The sequence below is a fragment of the Anthonomus grandis genome, chromosome 4, assembly GCF_022605725.1.
Source record: "Anthonomus grandis grandis chromosome 4, icAntGran1.3, whole genome shotgun sequence".
Lineage (NCBI taxonomy): Eukaryota > Metazoa > Arthropoda > Insecta > Coleoptera > Curculionidae > Anthonomus > Anthonomus grandis.
In genome coordinates this window covers 26,407,115-26,422,576 of record NC_065549.1, presented here as the reverse complement: position 1 = coordinate 26,422,576, position 15,462 = coordinate 26,407,115, and the positions used below count along the sequence as shown (strand labels likewise).

Sequence of the window (15,462 nt, the reverse complement as noted above, 5' to 3'; positions counted from 1 at the left end):
TTCTATTACAAACGGAGAATAATCCCCAGCGATTAGTACAATTTCCAGAAACTGGAATTTAACAGTAAAATTAGTGGCAAGAATACTTCGGGTAAATAAATATCATCCTTAATCAGTTGTAGTATAAACTACAACTGATCCATGAATCGTTAGAAGACCATTTTGACCGTCGAGTGCAGATTTGTGAATAGATTCTTGAGACTAACAATGACAGTGAAAATCTCATTTAAAATATATTTTTTTCTGATAAGGCCAGCTTTACGTTAAATGGACACGTTAACAGGGAAAATTTCAGATATTGGGCAATCGAAAATCCTGATTTGACCCAACAATATCACACATAGTGCCCTCATAAATTTAATATGTTAAATTCTATAGTTTGGACTTATCCCTGCTTCAGTTGTTTTATTCCTTGATCCACAAGAGGCTGACATATCTAGTAACGAGCAAGATATGGTTTCAACAAGACGGGGCACCTCCTCACTTTGCCATTGCTGTTCGACAATTTCTGAATGCAACTTTTTCTAACTTTAGGTGGCCACCAAGGTCACCCGGTGTAACTCCATTAGATTTTTTTATAGGGCTATTTAAAGTTCCAACTTAATGTGATTAGATCTAATAAAATATTAAGCCAAGAATTGAACAAGAAATTAGACTAATCGATCAAAAATGCAGTGAATTGACAAAAAATTGAATATCAGTTGAAATAAAATATAATGTATAAAGTTTTATTTTTTAATGTGGTATTTATCACTAGTCTATTACGTCAAATTTTTAACGTATATACAAAATGTCCGTTTTATTCCATTTAAAAAAATTAATGTTGACGCCATAGTTTCTACTTGAGGTACCCTGTATAGAACATTTTTATTGTAAAAAACGCGCAAGCGACAATGCTAATCGACGTGTCCGAAAAATAAAAGAAAGAAAAAACACCTGAATTTTAAATGAAATTCGCCTTTTCATCATGAATGTACTATACAGTGCTTTCATTTCAAAACAATCCACCCTTAATAACTTTCGTAAAAAAAAAAACACGTCAAATTAGATATACAGGGGGACTTTTAATTATGCATTTACTGAAGTTCCGTCAATCACCTCCTCACCTCCAGCTAACCTCACTTTAATATGTCAAATAGGAACCCCCATTGTGTGATACATCATATTAAGCAGCGTAAAATTCTCTATTCAACGGTACCAATGAAATCGGTAAATGTGAAAGCAAATAGTTAGAGAAAATGTCTAGAAATAATGAATATTTTATTTACGCCAAACTTTGGTATTTTAAATAAATACTTTTAGTGTGGTACCTACATCATTTTAAAATTCTTACATTTTTTAAAATAGATCGTCAAAAAAAATACAAGCAGTTTAGTTAGTTAAAATGTGTGTACATTTACAAACAGTACATTTAGTTCAAGCAAATTATTTATTTTTTTAAGTAAAGAATGTGTACCATTGTTTGCGAGAAAAAAAGAGTGTCTTCAAATTTTTTGCAAAAATCTTTGCAGTCTTATAACTTTGTATGTGTATTTATTTCACTTATATTTTTTGCGAAACCTACCTAATAGGTACAAAAAAACACTGCAATACCTTACATTTTTAGGCGTTTAAAAAGCAGGCGATTTATTATTGTTAAAACTGTCAGTTTGACGCGTGCAATTTTTCAATTTTAGTGAAAACAGTGAGTTAATAAAATGGTGTATACGCTAGCCGAAAGAATAGAAATAATTTTCCTTTATGGAGCTCAAGATCGGTGTGCTCGCAGAACCGCGAGAGCATTTAATGAAAGGTATCAAGATAAAAACGTGAGCCATAAATACGTATTAGAATTGATACGAAAATGTCAAGAGACGGGATCGATTTGCAACAAGAAAAAATATGAAAATAGAGTTGTCGATGAAGCATGCCAAGTTGAAGTACTAGGACAATTTGGTATGAATCCAACTTTGTCTATACCAAAGGCCGCAAAACTAACAAATATTTCCACTGGTTCCGTACATAAAGTTTAAAAAAAAATAAGTTCTTTCTTTATAAAATTCATATTCTTTATGAACTCGGAGAAGATGATTTTGATAGGAGAACTCAATTTTATGAAGTGATGTGCCAGCGAATTGACGACGATCCCCATTTATTGAAGAACATTTGCTTCAGTGACGAATCGACCTTTTTTTTAAATGGCCTGGTGAACAGACATGACTGTAGATACTGGGATAATGAAAATCCGCATGTTTTTCGGCTATAAGGCCATACCCAATATCCCCAAAAAATTAATGTTTAGGCAGGAATTTATGGAAATGAAATAATCGGGCCATTTTTTTTGGAAGAAAATCTGACTGGCGAAATGTATTTAAAACCTTTAGAAAATGTAATATACCCTTCCATCATCCAATCTATGGAAAATCAAGTAGATCAACATGGTGCTATATTATTGAATGAAAATAATATACATGTTCAGCACGATGGAGCTCCCGCGCACTACACTTTGGTAGTTCGAGAGTGGCTTGATGAAAATTTTCGAGAAAAGTGGATTGGCAGACGTGGTGCAATCGAATGGCCTGCGCGGTCTCCGGACCTAACCCCACTAGACTTTTTTCTTTGGGGCTACTTAAAAAGCAAAGTTTATAAAACCCCACCTGAGAGTATTGAGAATTTAAAAAATAGAATATTTCAAGAATGCAGAGAAATTAGCGGGCAGATCCTTGCCAATGTTCGTAAGGAGTTTGAAAATAGGCTTTTTTATTGTCTTGCTAATAAAGGCGCGCATTTTGAATATTTAATAAAATAAATTTGTTAAACTAATTAAATTTGTTTTTCTACCCTACCGATTTACACTTTAATTGCTTCTTGGCCAATCAATTTTATTTTTTTTTACAACCAATGAATGCCCTTTAAAATAATGTATCACACCATGGGGTAGCCATTTAACATACCAAAATTTGGCGTAAATAAAATATTTATTATTTCTAGACATTTTAGCTAACTATTTGCTTACACATTTACCGATTTCATTTTTTTTGGACCGTTGAATAGAGAATTTTACGCTCCTTACTATGATGTATCACACGATGGGGGTTCCCATTTGACATATTACAGTGAGGTTAGCTAGAGGTGAGGAGGTGATTGACAGAACTTCAGTAAATGCATAATTAAACGTCCCCCTGTATATCTAATTTGACGTGTTTTTTTTTTTTTTTTTTTTTTTTTTTTTTAAGAAAGTTATTAAGGGTGGATCGTTTTGAAATGAAAGCACTGTATACATAATGATTATAATTGGTTCAAAATTATAATCATTATGTATTTATGTTAATGGCGGCCACTTCCAGCATTTGATAAAATAAATTTTAGGAATATGCAATGTAATTTGTTCATTTCTATTGCAATAAGTATTATAATTAATATTGAAACATAATTATTTCGTAAACAGTTGAAGATAGGTAAAGGATATTATTTATAATACATGTACAAAATTATTCGGTGAATTTGAAAATATACAAGAGGTTTCATTAAAGAAAAAAAATTCTCTCAAACTTGTTTAAAATATGTTCGATTCCAAAATACAATTCACCTTACCTAAAAGAATTATAGGTAATAATACCTAAAAGAATTATAGGATTTTTATATCTTTGCTTATCAACTTACAAACTTAATAATAAGTTGAATCAGATGGATATTCATGTTTATGTTTTGTATTTTTTAAAAGACTTAACATCTTTATTCTAAAAGGACTTATCTCTTTTTTGCTACGTATACAAATATCGTAAGAATCGAATATCGTCATAAATGCAACTGGGCAAACAAACAGACTCGAGATCTCAGCTTGTGGAGAAAATATACTCATTTTAAATTTCCACTGTGATGAATCAGCGTAGTGGTCAATAGGCAACATTTTAGATTGCTTCAAGAAATATTTTAAACTTCAAAAATTGCTAAGCTCTGTCAAACACCTCACCTCCAGTTAACCTCACTTTGATATATGGGAACCTCCATCGTGTGACACATCGTTGTAAGCAGCATGTAAAATGTTTATTCAAGAGTGTCCAAAAAAAAAATGTGTGGTAATAAAAGACATTTTATCAACTTAGTAGGCCAAATGTTTACTCTCATTGTGTCACAAATTATTTTAAATGGAAAAAACTTTTCCATTTTACTTTGCCAAAAAAAAAATTGGATGCAAGTTGAAGCGATTTACTAGTAAAAACGTATGGTAATAAACTGTTCATTAAGTCCGAATAGTCATTTTTTGAAAATACAATATATCCTTTAAATATATTATTGATGTATCAAAGTGAGGTTAGCTGCAGATGAGGAGGTAATTGACAGAACTTTGTCAAATATAAAATTAAACGTCAACCCTCTATATCAAGATTAACGTGTGTTATTTTTTAAAGAAGTGTTAAAAAGAAAACGAGAATATTCTAACATAAGTGTTAATTTTTTGCCGTATTTACTTGATTTCTATCACAACCCATCTAATGGTAAATTGACTTTGTTTTTTTTTTAATTTTCTAATTTTAAACATAGCATAAAAAAATTAAATTTTTAATTTTGGAAAAGAGCGCTATGAATAAGCTAAAAATGTTAAATTTGGGTCAGTACCTACATACAATTTGACATTTCAAATTTTGTTATTTTCTTTCTCTGCAGTTATTTGTTGGCGGATTCTAATAAAAGCTGCAGCGTATAAGTTAAAAATGTTTTAACAGTTAATTTTTTTGACGTTATGCAAAGAAGTTCTAGTTCTAGAAAATCAAAGTTTATTTCTTCTATTTTACTTTTATCATCTGCTTAAAGACATTAGTCATGCTGGTCTGATGGATCTCGTCTTAATCCTAATATACTTTAGAAAACGCTGGCAACTACAAATAATAATTTATGTCCCTATATATTGCAAATCATTAAGTTCAAGACAAAACTCATTTTCTAATGCTCCATAGAAATCCGCGCCTGCAGTTAAAAAATAATTCATCAACGTTGCCGCGATTGACGGATCTCATCTTAACTGAAATACAACACACAGAGGCTCGAGCGCCACCTAGAAATTTAGGACGGAACACATGTTAGTATATAATATACATAATCGTGCCAAACGACATCCGGACAATTTTTTGAAAAAGATCGTTTTAGACCTTTAGCATGCAAATGCGACCTATATACACGTGTTACAAGGCGAGATCCGAAAGTGGATCTTATCTTGAAAATCGGATCCGGGTTGTTGGTCGTATAACAAAAATGGATCTCAGCTTGTAATCGGGATATATATATATATAAATATATTAATTTATATATATATATATATTTATATCCCGATTACAAGCTGAGATCCATTTTTATGTATATATATATATACAGTGCTTTTCTTTGAAGTCCCCCCCCCCCATTTATTTTTTGAACGGGTCAAAAAAAATTTTTGAAACTTGGCATAAGTAAATTGGTCTATAGATACTATTTTTCACTGTAAACTAGGTAGTTGTAAATTCCAATATGGCGGCTGGGCGACATCTTGAGAAAAAATTTTAAATAGAAAGGGGGGTCGTGTGGTACCTCATTTTAAAGGTCTCAATGACCTGTCTAAAAGTAACAACCAAAAAAATACACTGTTGCGATTTTATTAACGTTTTTAATAAAATACAATGAAATACTAATTTACAATTAGCAAATAAACAATTTATCAAAAGAAAAACAATATTTAATTTGAAAGATGCTGGAAATGATTTTCTTGTACCTCTTGACACATAAATAACCTATCTGAAAATTCACGTCGAACATTTTCAAATACATCTGCCTCAATATTTTGACAAATGTTAGTGATTCTTTGTCGTAGCTCAAAAATTGAGGCAGGTTCTGTTTCGTATACCTTTTGCTTTAGGTATCCCCACAAAAAAAAATCTAGCGGCGTTAAATCCGGTGACCGAGCTGGCCATTCAATAGGACCCCGACGACCTATCCAACGACCAAAATAATTATCATTTAAATAATTTCTCACATTCCTGGCAAAATGTGGAGGAGCACCATCTTGTTGAAATGTAATTTCCATGTCAGATTCATGTACATCAGCCTCAACAATTTCTGTTATGAGAGGATCGATAGCATTTTCCAGCATATTTAAGTACAATTCACCTGTTAAATTTTCTTCTAAAAACAGCGGCCCTACGATATGATTCCCTAATATTCCTGCCCATACATTGATTTTTTGCGGATACTGAGATCGGGTTTCACGAAAAATGTGTGGATTGGTATCACTCCAATATCGACAATTTTGTCTGTGGACATTACCATTTAAAAAAAAAAGTACATTCGTCGCTAAAACAAATGTTGCGCACGTACGTAGGTTGCCGTTCTACTCTCTCTGCCATAATTTCACAGAATTGCACTCTTCGGTCAGGATCATCTTCAGTCAGTTGATGGACCATTTGGATCTTATATGGGTGAAACTTATTTTTTTTTAAAACTCTCTGTTCCGTCAAAGCGGAATGGTTACTTATTTATATATATTTTTTTTCTTTATTGGGTCTTGTGTTTAAATATAATTAACATGAGCTTTATTGGTTTTAAATTCTAATCTTATTCTAATTACTTTCGCGGCCTTTTATCGCGTCATAGTGAGACAGCCTTATTCTTTGACCGAGAAGAGTCGCACGCATCACCAGGTAGTACTGCACCGAATTTTGATGCAGTCAGGAGAAGCGCATAAACCTTGAACAAAATACACACAACCGCAATGTCTAGGGATATTTTGAATAAATTTGTATATATATTTTTTAATATGATCTTTTTTTTTAAATTTATTTGCAAGTTTAAGAGTAGTTTATAAGGTAATAAAAAAACCCAAAAAATTTTAAATAATTTATATTTTTTCTAAAAAAATGCAAAAAAATTAAAGTTGTTGAGAAACTAGGTTTTACAAAAATTTAATTCTTAATTTTAAATTAACAAAAAATAAACAAAAACAATATTCAATAACTTGTATGACCTCCACGACTGTTCACAACTGCTTGACATCGTCTGGGCATGCTTAGAATTAAATGATCAATATCATCTTGGGGTATCTCATTCCAGGCTTCTTGAAGTGTCAGAAACAAAGTTCTTCTATTGTCTCTTGGTCTTTCCATACGAAGAACTCTTCTTTGAAGCATATCCCACATGTGTTCAATGGGGTTTAGGTCCGGGGATTGAGGTGGCCATGGTAAGACATCGATATTATTCATTTCTAGAAACTCTCTAGCAACCCTTGAAGTGTGTGGTCTGGCATTGTCGTGCATGTAAACAAAGGTTTGACCAATTGCTGCTGCATACGGAATAACAACAGGTGCCAGTATCTGATCCACGTATAATCTGCCAGTTAAAAAGTTTTCTAATAAAATGAGGTCTGTTCTTCCTCCAATACTAATGCCTCCCCAAACCATGATGGTTCCGCCACGAAAAGAATGCACTTCCTGGACATTGCACAGGCGGTTTGCGTTTCCAGGCTCTCTCCACATGCGAACTCTTCTTGAGTCGGGGTAAATTCCAAACCGAGACTCATCAGTGAACAGCACATTTGCCCAACTTTCATTTTGCCACAACAAATGTTCTTCCGCCCACAAAAGTCGTACTCCTCGATTACCCCAGGACAACGGTTGCACCCTTAAAGGCCGACGACTACGTAGGTTGTTTTCATGCAAACGTCGGCGTACAGTATCGGCTGAAACCTCAACGTTATGCACTTGCTGTAGCATGATTTGCAATTCTGGTGCTGTTACAGTGGGGCGTCTTCGAGCATTTAAGTGTAAAAAGCGGTCCTGTAGAGGGGTTGTAATACGTAAGCGACCTCTATGCCTTTCCGCCACATCGCCTTCTTCTCGATACCGTGCATATAAGCGTGAAATTACGCTTTGAGTAGTGCCCATGTTCACTGCAACCTGTGCTTGCGTCATACCACCATCTAAAAGGCCCACCGCTCGTATCATTTCTTCTCTCGTTAAATGTCTGCGCTGCATGGTTAGCAAGAACTATACTGAGCTCTATGAACAAACTTTTTTCCAAAAAAACGCAAACACTTTTTTTTGGTAAAAGAATTCAAGACAATAAATAACGATATGTGTATTTGTTTATTTATTTGAGATAAATAAATTAAGTAGAAAAATGTACAGTGGTTTAAGCAGTCTAAAATAAGGATAAAGTCTAGATATTTTTATATTTATAGCAAGTAAATAAAATTTTAACAAATTAAAAAAAAAATTAAGAAAATTCTAAATTATCCCTAGACATTGCGGTTGTGTGTAGGTTGCTCTGAATATACACACATATTTTTTCGCGAGTGAATTCCAAAGACATTAAGTGCCGGCACGTCTTTAAGCAAAATAACCCTCCGGAGGTGAATCTGTGGGACAAGCAGTTTGAATTGGATAGAAAAAGAAGCGACAGCAAGGTAGGCCACCACTTTAATAGGGTTGTCTTAACCGTCGTTATATTTCATTCCACCTATAAAAATACAGTCCACTATTCTAATTTTATATTTCTCCAACATTTTTGGTCACTTCGATCGCGGATTTGGATTTAAGATTTATTGCATATATTTAGCTAAAAATTACATCCAAAACGTGTCGTCAATAAATATCTAATGCATAAAAAACTCATGGTCAAACTGCTATCTTATCGGTAAACCTCATGTTAGAACTTTTTTTGGTAAAAGATAGAAATTCCGTTCTCGGGTCAATCTGATCATACCGTCTACCTGTCTCTCTCCTCACATCTAGCGTCTCGACGTTTCACGTCGCGTTGCGCGTCAAGTACACCACGCACGGTGACGTCCGCTGTAGCGCCGCTGTCGATCGTCCGTCTTTTATATTGCTAGTGTCACGATTTTTATACAGAGTGAAATCAAATCGGTTTCGTTGGCTTTACTTATTCATTTTCATACTCTTCGCGCGGACTTAAATAATTTGGTTTTCATTGTTGCCTCTTATAGTACTCTTACTTTATAGTTATACATCACCCTTTATTATATTTATATTAATATTTTATGACTTTTCGGTGAAAGATTTGGTAATTAATCTTATTACCCCCAAATATTAAGCCCCCTGGTTTGCCAAATCTTCTCTCTCTCTCTTTCTCTCTTTGTGATACTCATAGGCGATATTTGCCTCTCTCTTCTTATATATGGTATTATTTGTAATATTACTCATAATATCTCGCATAACTCCCTCAATTGTTTTGATTATATATTGTGACAGTTTCTCTCTATTTGCTATACCTTCTCAGAAATTTGTTGCAATTTAGTGTATCAAAACTATTTCATTTATATGGTCTCATCCTAATTAATCTCTTAATATCTCTTGATCTCTCTATATCTCTGCTCTTGCGTGAACAATTTTATAACTAATTTAATCAACTATACCCTTCACGCTTAACGTATAAAATAAATATACAAAAATAAATCCATTTTTTTTGAATCTCTGAGTTTATAGCTCTATATCAATAGGTATAAGTAGCTTGGTTAATTTCACCTCATTAAGCATTTTTTACTGTTTAATCAAAATAAGAAAAATAATAAAACCCCTTTCTCATTTTGTCTAAAACTTTGTTTTTTTCTCAGTATTGCTTTATCTCGGATTAAAATATTTAAATCCAAATTTAATTTTTCTTCTTTCGCTCACGTTAATATGGCTGATAAAAAGCTAAGAGGCCTTATTGCTCAACGCGATAGTGCTGTTAGCCGCTTAGAAGAAATCAAAGTAGTTGCTGATGATGCCATTAATAATGTACGCCTTCATACACAGTTAAAAATTCGGGTCAAACACCTTGAAGGGATTGTTACTGAATTCAATAATCATCACGCCTCCATTTTAAATATTGTCGCTCAGGGTGATGATGATGATTTGGCGAATCAACAGGCTATTCGAAAACATTTTGATGAAAATTTTTATTCAATCCAAGCAACTTGCGCTGAATTATTTGATAATACTGAGCAAGGGGCAGAAAGGGCAACCCCCAGTCATGTTAAATTACCTAAGCTGGAACTTAAAAAATTTAATGGCACTATAAAAAATTGGAAGACGTTTATTGACCTCTATGATTCTATTATTCACAATAATTCAAGTCTTTCCAATGTAGAAAAATTTACATATCTTTTAAATTCCTTAGAAGGACCCCCACTAAGCATTGTTCAGTGTACTCCTTTAACTGATAATAATTATAACATAGCTTATAATACATTGAAGGGTAGATATGAAAATAATCGATTAATTTCGGTTAGTCACTGGCGTGAGATTGAAAAGACTGTGAAGCTTTCTGATGAGCATGATGCAAAATCTCTTCAAACTCTATTAGATACATTTACTGAACACTTAACTGCAATTGAAAATATGGGTCACCCTGTCTCACAATGGGATTTCGTTTTATTTTACATGCTATTTGATCGCCTTGATTCAAGCACAGCCACGAGGTTCGAACTTGAGTGTGGTAAATCTCTAGACGAAATTCAAAATAAACACAAGCATTTTGAAATTTTATTAGACTTTCTTAAGAAGCAGTGTATCGCATTAGATACCGTCTCAAGCTCTTTTAAAGATGTAAAGCCTAGTACTTCTAAATATATAAAACAAACAGCAATGCCAAAGAGAACTTTTGTTGTTAGTGCTGCGTCATGTTACTTTTGCCACAAAAATAATCACTCAATTTATAAATGTTCAGAATTCTTAAGTAAAAATTCCCACGAAAGATATAAAATTGCAAAAACTAATAAATGGTGCACCAATTGCTTAGGTTTAAAACATAACTCGTTTAATTGCTCATCTCGTCGCCGCTGCGAAAAATGCTCCAAGCCTCATCATACCCTTTTGCACCATGACTCCTTTGAAGCTTCTCAGCCACCTGCCGTTGAGCAGGAATCTTCTACAAACTGTGAGTACAGATCTCAACCTGTTGCCTTGACCAATATCAAACCACACAAAAATACTGAAAGCTCTGTTTTATTGGCCACGGCACAGATTCGGGTTCTGGATTCCCAGGGTCAATTTATCAATGCGCGAATCTTATTGGACAGCGCAAGTCAAGTGAATTTTATTACAAACAAATTATGTAAACGTTTGGGCTTAGTCAAACGACCTCTTTCCCTGTTTGTTAAAGGTTTAGGTGACACTGTCTCAAATGTCTCTCATGAAGTCACATGCACCTTCACGCCTAAATGTTTTACAAATCCCAAATTTTCTCTAGATTTTGCCATAATTCCAAAAATATGCGAAAACCTTCCCTCTTCAGATTTACCCACAGATTGCTTCACTCAGTTTTCTCATCTCGAGCTGGCAGATGAAAGTTTTAATGTTTCGGGTCCTATTGACATGTTGGTTGGAGGTGATGTTTTTGGTTTTCTTGTTAAAGAAGGTCAAATATCGCAATCGATTAATAAACCTGTTGCTCTAAATACTCAACTAGGGTGGATAATTATGGGTCGTGTGTCTTACCAGGACTCTATTTCTCGTTCAACCCCTAATAGCCTTTGCGCTACTGTCAGCTCCACTCTTCTAGATATTGTTAAAAGGTTTTGGCAGCTGGAACAAGTCCCTAATTACCATGTTCATTCCCCTGATAAAGTTGCTGCAGAGGAGTTTTTTCAGAGGACTCATACTCCAAATTTCTCAGGGAGATATGTTCTTCAACTTCCTTTAAAACATTTAGAACTCCCAGTTTTTGAAAACACTCGAGATATCGCTTTGCGTAGGTTTTATTCTCTTGAACATCGTTTAGAATCCAATCCCGAGCTTCATGATGAATATCGCGCTTTTATGCAGGATTTTATTGACACTGGACATATGGAAATCCTACCCTCAAACATAGATATAAAAAACTGTTATTATATACCCCATCACTGTATTCTTCGTCCGGAAAGTTCAACCACAAAACTTCGTGTTGTTTTTGACGCCTCCGCGAAGGCCGCAAATAATATTTCTCTCAATGACACTTTGTTAGTCGGCCCCAAGCTTCAACAGGATATATTTCACTTGCTGTTAAAGTTTCGCATCCATGCTGTTGCATTCACTGCTGATATTAAGCAGATGTTTCGACAAATTCTCATAGATCAACCCTGTAGAAATTTTCAAAGAATTTTATGGAGGTTTTCAAAGTCTGATCCTGTGAGAGACTATCAACTAAAAACCGTAACCTACGGTGTAGCTTCTTCACCATACCAAGCTATTAGAACTCACTCAACTTGCTAGGGATTATAAGTTTAAATTTCCTAGGGCATCTGAAATCTTAGAGAATGAAATATTCGTGGATGACGTAGTTAGCGGTACTGATTCTATCGAATCAGCTCTTGCCCTTCAGCAAGAACTAATTTCGTTGCTTTCTCTTGGTGGCTTTGAATTGCGAAAATGGGCGAGTAATACGCCTTTATTAATATCTCATTTAGACACCTCTTTGACACAGTTGAACCCCCTTTCCTTTGATAAAGAGACTGATTCCATAGTCAAGATTTTAGGCTTGCAATGGAATCCTCTTAGTGATTCTTTTGTCTTTAAAATAAAATCTATAGTAAAACCATGTACAAAAAGAAACATTTTATCTGATTTGGCTCGTATTTTCGACCCTTTAGGATTTCTTTCCCCTGTTACTGTCTCTTTGAAAATAATTATTCAACAATTATGGTCATCTGGACTAGACTGGGACCAACCTGCTCCTAACTCTATTAAAGAATACTGGTCTTTATTTAAAGAAGGTATTTCTACCCTATCGAGCCTTTTATTACCTCGAAAGATTATCCCTTCCCAGATGAAATTGTGTGAGATGCACGGCTTCTGCGATAGCTCGGAAAAGGCGTATGCAGCTGTGGTCTATTTTCGCATAATTACTTATGATGATAACGTTCAGACGTATTTGCTATGTTCTAAGAGTAGAGTAGCTCCTCTTAAGACAATCTCGATTCCAAGGCTAGAGTTGTGCTCGGCTGTCTTATTGGCAGATTTAATGTCATCCGTGAAAAAAGCGCTTGCTGATTCTATAAATATTTCGTCATTGTTTGCATGGACTGATTCCACCGTAGCTTTAAGCTGGATAAAGTCTTCTCCCCATAAATGGACTACTTTTGTAAGTAACCGCGTATCGTATATTCAGGAAAAATTATCTGCGGATTGCTGGGCTCATGTTAGGTCGGAAAATAATCCTGCTGACTGTGCAACCAGAGGTCTTCTTCCCTCCGAGTTACTTCACTTCGAAAAATGGTGGGCCGGACCCGGTTTTCTAACATCCTGTCTCACTAAATGGGTTAACGATTCTTACACGTCTGACGATAATATGGACCTTGAAAAAAGGAAGATTGTATTATTAGCCTCAACTCCAGTGGTTGACTTATGGAATAATTTTATCTCAAGATTCTCCTCTTTATCCAAAATTATTCATGTTTTTGCATATGTTTTACGCTTTTGTGCATATGTAAAAGCTCCAAAACTCTTTAACAATAAAGGTCATGTAACATTGGCAGAATTGGATAGAGCTCTCTTACTTTTAATCCGAGAAGTTCAGAAAGTTTCATTTGCTCAAGAAATGGCAGAACTTTCGAAATCCAATCCTAATCTAAGAGTATTACCGAAATATATTCGAAAGCTATCTCCCTTTTTAGATAAGGATGGTGTCCTCAGGGTGGGCGGACGATTGAAACACGCTTCACTTTCTTATAATCATAAACACCCCTGTCTATTGCCCAGTGATCATCGAATTACCTCTCTCACCATTGAACAAACTCACATTAAATATATGCACCCTGGTTTACAAACTACCCAAGTCCTACTCAGTCAACGCTTTTGGATTCCTTCTTCAAGAAGAATTATTAAAAAGGTTTTGTCTTCCTGCATGCGTTGCTTTAGGTGTAACCCTTCATCACAAATTCCTCTTATGGGTGATTTACCATCCTTCAGAGTAAATCAACTAAAATGTTTCACCAAAAGTGGTGTGGATTTTGGAGGGCCATACTTAATCACTATGGGCAAGCATCGTGGCAGCAAAACTTGTAAGGCTTATATTTGCCTTTTTGTCTGCTTGTGCACAAAGGCTCTTCACCTGGAACTGGTTACAGAGCTATCAAGCGATGCCTTTCTGGCCGCATTAAGGCGCTTTGTTTCTCGCCGAGGTCGTGTCACAGACATGTTTAGCGATTGTGGGACGAATTTTGTGGGTGCGTCAAAAAAATTTGATGCAAAATATGCGTAATGCATCGATCCACGAAGGCATAGTGTGGCATTTCAACCCCCCTTCAGCCCCAAATTTTGGTGGAATTTGGGAAGCTGGAATTAAGGCCGTAAAGGGCCATCTACATCGCGTAGTTGGTTCGCACATCCTCACCTATGAGGAGTTTAATACTGTCTTGACCTCAATAGAGGCAATCCTAAACTCTCGACCTCTCTGTTCATTAAGTAGCGACCCTAATGACTTAAATCCTTTGACCCCTAGTCATTTTTTGAATTTTGAACCCTTAAATACCTTCGTTGAATCCGACCTAACAGAGATTAAATTGGGTCGTCTTTCGCGCTGGCAACTTATTCAACGTATCCACCAGGATTTTTGGAAGAGGTGGCATAATGAATATTTACACACCCTTAATCAGAGGTCGAAGTGGTATGATACAAGTAAAGCCATTGAAGTTGATTCGTTGGTATTAATAAAGGAGGATAATGCTCCACCCCTTTCGTGGTTGTTGGGTCGTGTAATAGAATGTTTTCCAGGCAGGGATGGCATTACGCGTGTTGTAGCGGTAAAGACGCATAAGGGGATACTGCGCCGTCCTGTCTCGAAGTTATGTTCATTACCGAACAATTAGTTTTTCCTGCGGAAAATTTATATTTCGCGTTAGAATTCATGCTTTTTTTTTTAATTTTTGCTATTTTTTTTTACTTAAAATGTGGGACATTTTAGGTGGGCGGTATGTTCCGTCAAAGCGAAATGGTTACTTAATTATATATATTTTTTTTTCTTTATTGGGTCTTGTGTTTAAATATAATTAACATGAGCTTTATTGGTTTTAAATTCTAATCTTATTCTAATTACTTTCGCGGCCTTTTATCGCGTCATAGTGAGACAGCCTTATTCTTTGACCGAGAAGAGTCGCACGCATCACCAGGTAGTACTGCACTGAATTTTGATGCAGTCAGGAGAAGCGCATAAACCTTGAACAAAATAGGTTGCTCTGAATATACACACATATTTTTTCGCGAGTGAATTCCAAAGACATTAAGTGCCGGCACGTCTTTAAGCAAAATAACCCTCCGGAGGTGAATCTGTGGGACAAGCAGTTTGAATTGGATAGAAAAAGAAGCGACAGCAAGGTGGGCCACCACTTTAATAGGGTTGTCTTAACCGTCGTTATATTTCATTCCACCTATAAAAATACAGTCCACTATTCTAATTTTATATTTCTCCAACACTCTCCATGCCGTCGAAGTTGAAACTTCACAGATATCAGCAACAGTTGGAGTAGAATGTTGGGGATTT

General features: G+C 35.1%; 2 protein-coding genes across 2 annotated transcripts; both read left to right on the top strand.

The window, feature by feature from the left end:
* The first annotated feature begins 9,644 nt into the window (after positions 1-9,644).
* Positions 9,645-12,197, top strand: LOC126735664 (uncharacterized). The gene has a single exon (XM_050439733.1). It carries the CDS (start codon positions 9,645-9,647, stop codon positions 12,195-12,197), a length of 2,553 nt encoding a protein of 850 aa, XP_050295690.1.
* Positions 12,198-12,765: 568 nt separating this feature from the next.
* On the top strand, positions 12,766-14,184 carry LOC126735663 (uncharacterized). Its single transcript, XM_050439732.1, has one exon. It carries the CDS (start codon positions 12,766-12,768, stop codon positions 14,182-14,184), a length of 1,419 nt encoding a protein of 472 aa, XP_050295689.1.
* The last annotated feature ends 1,278 nt before the right edge of the window (positions 14,185-15,462 follow it).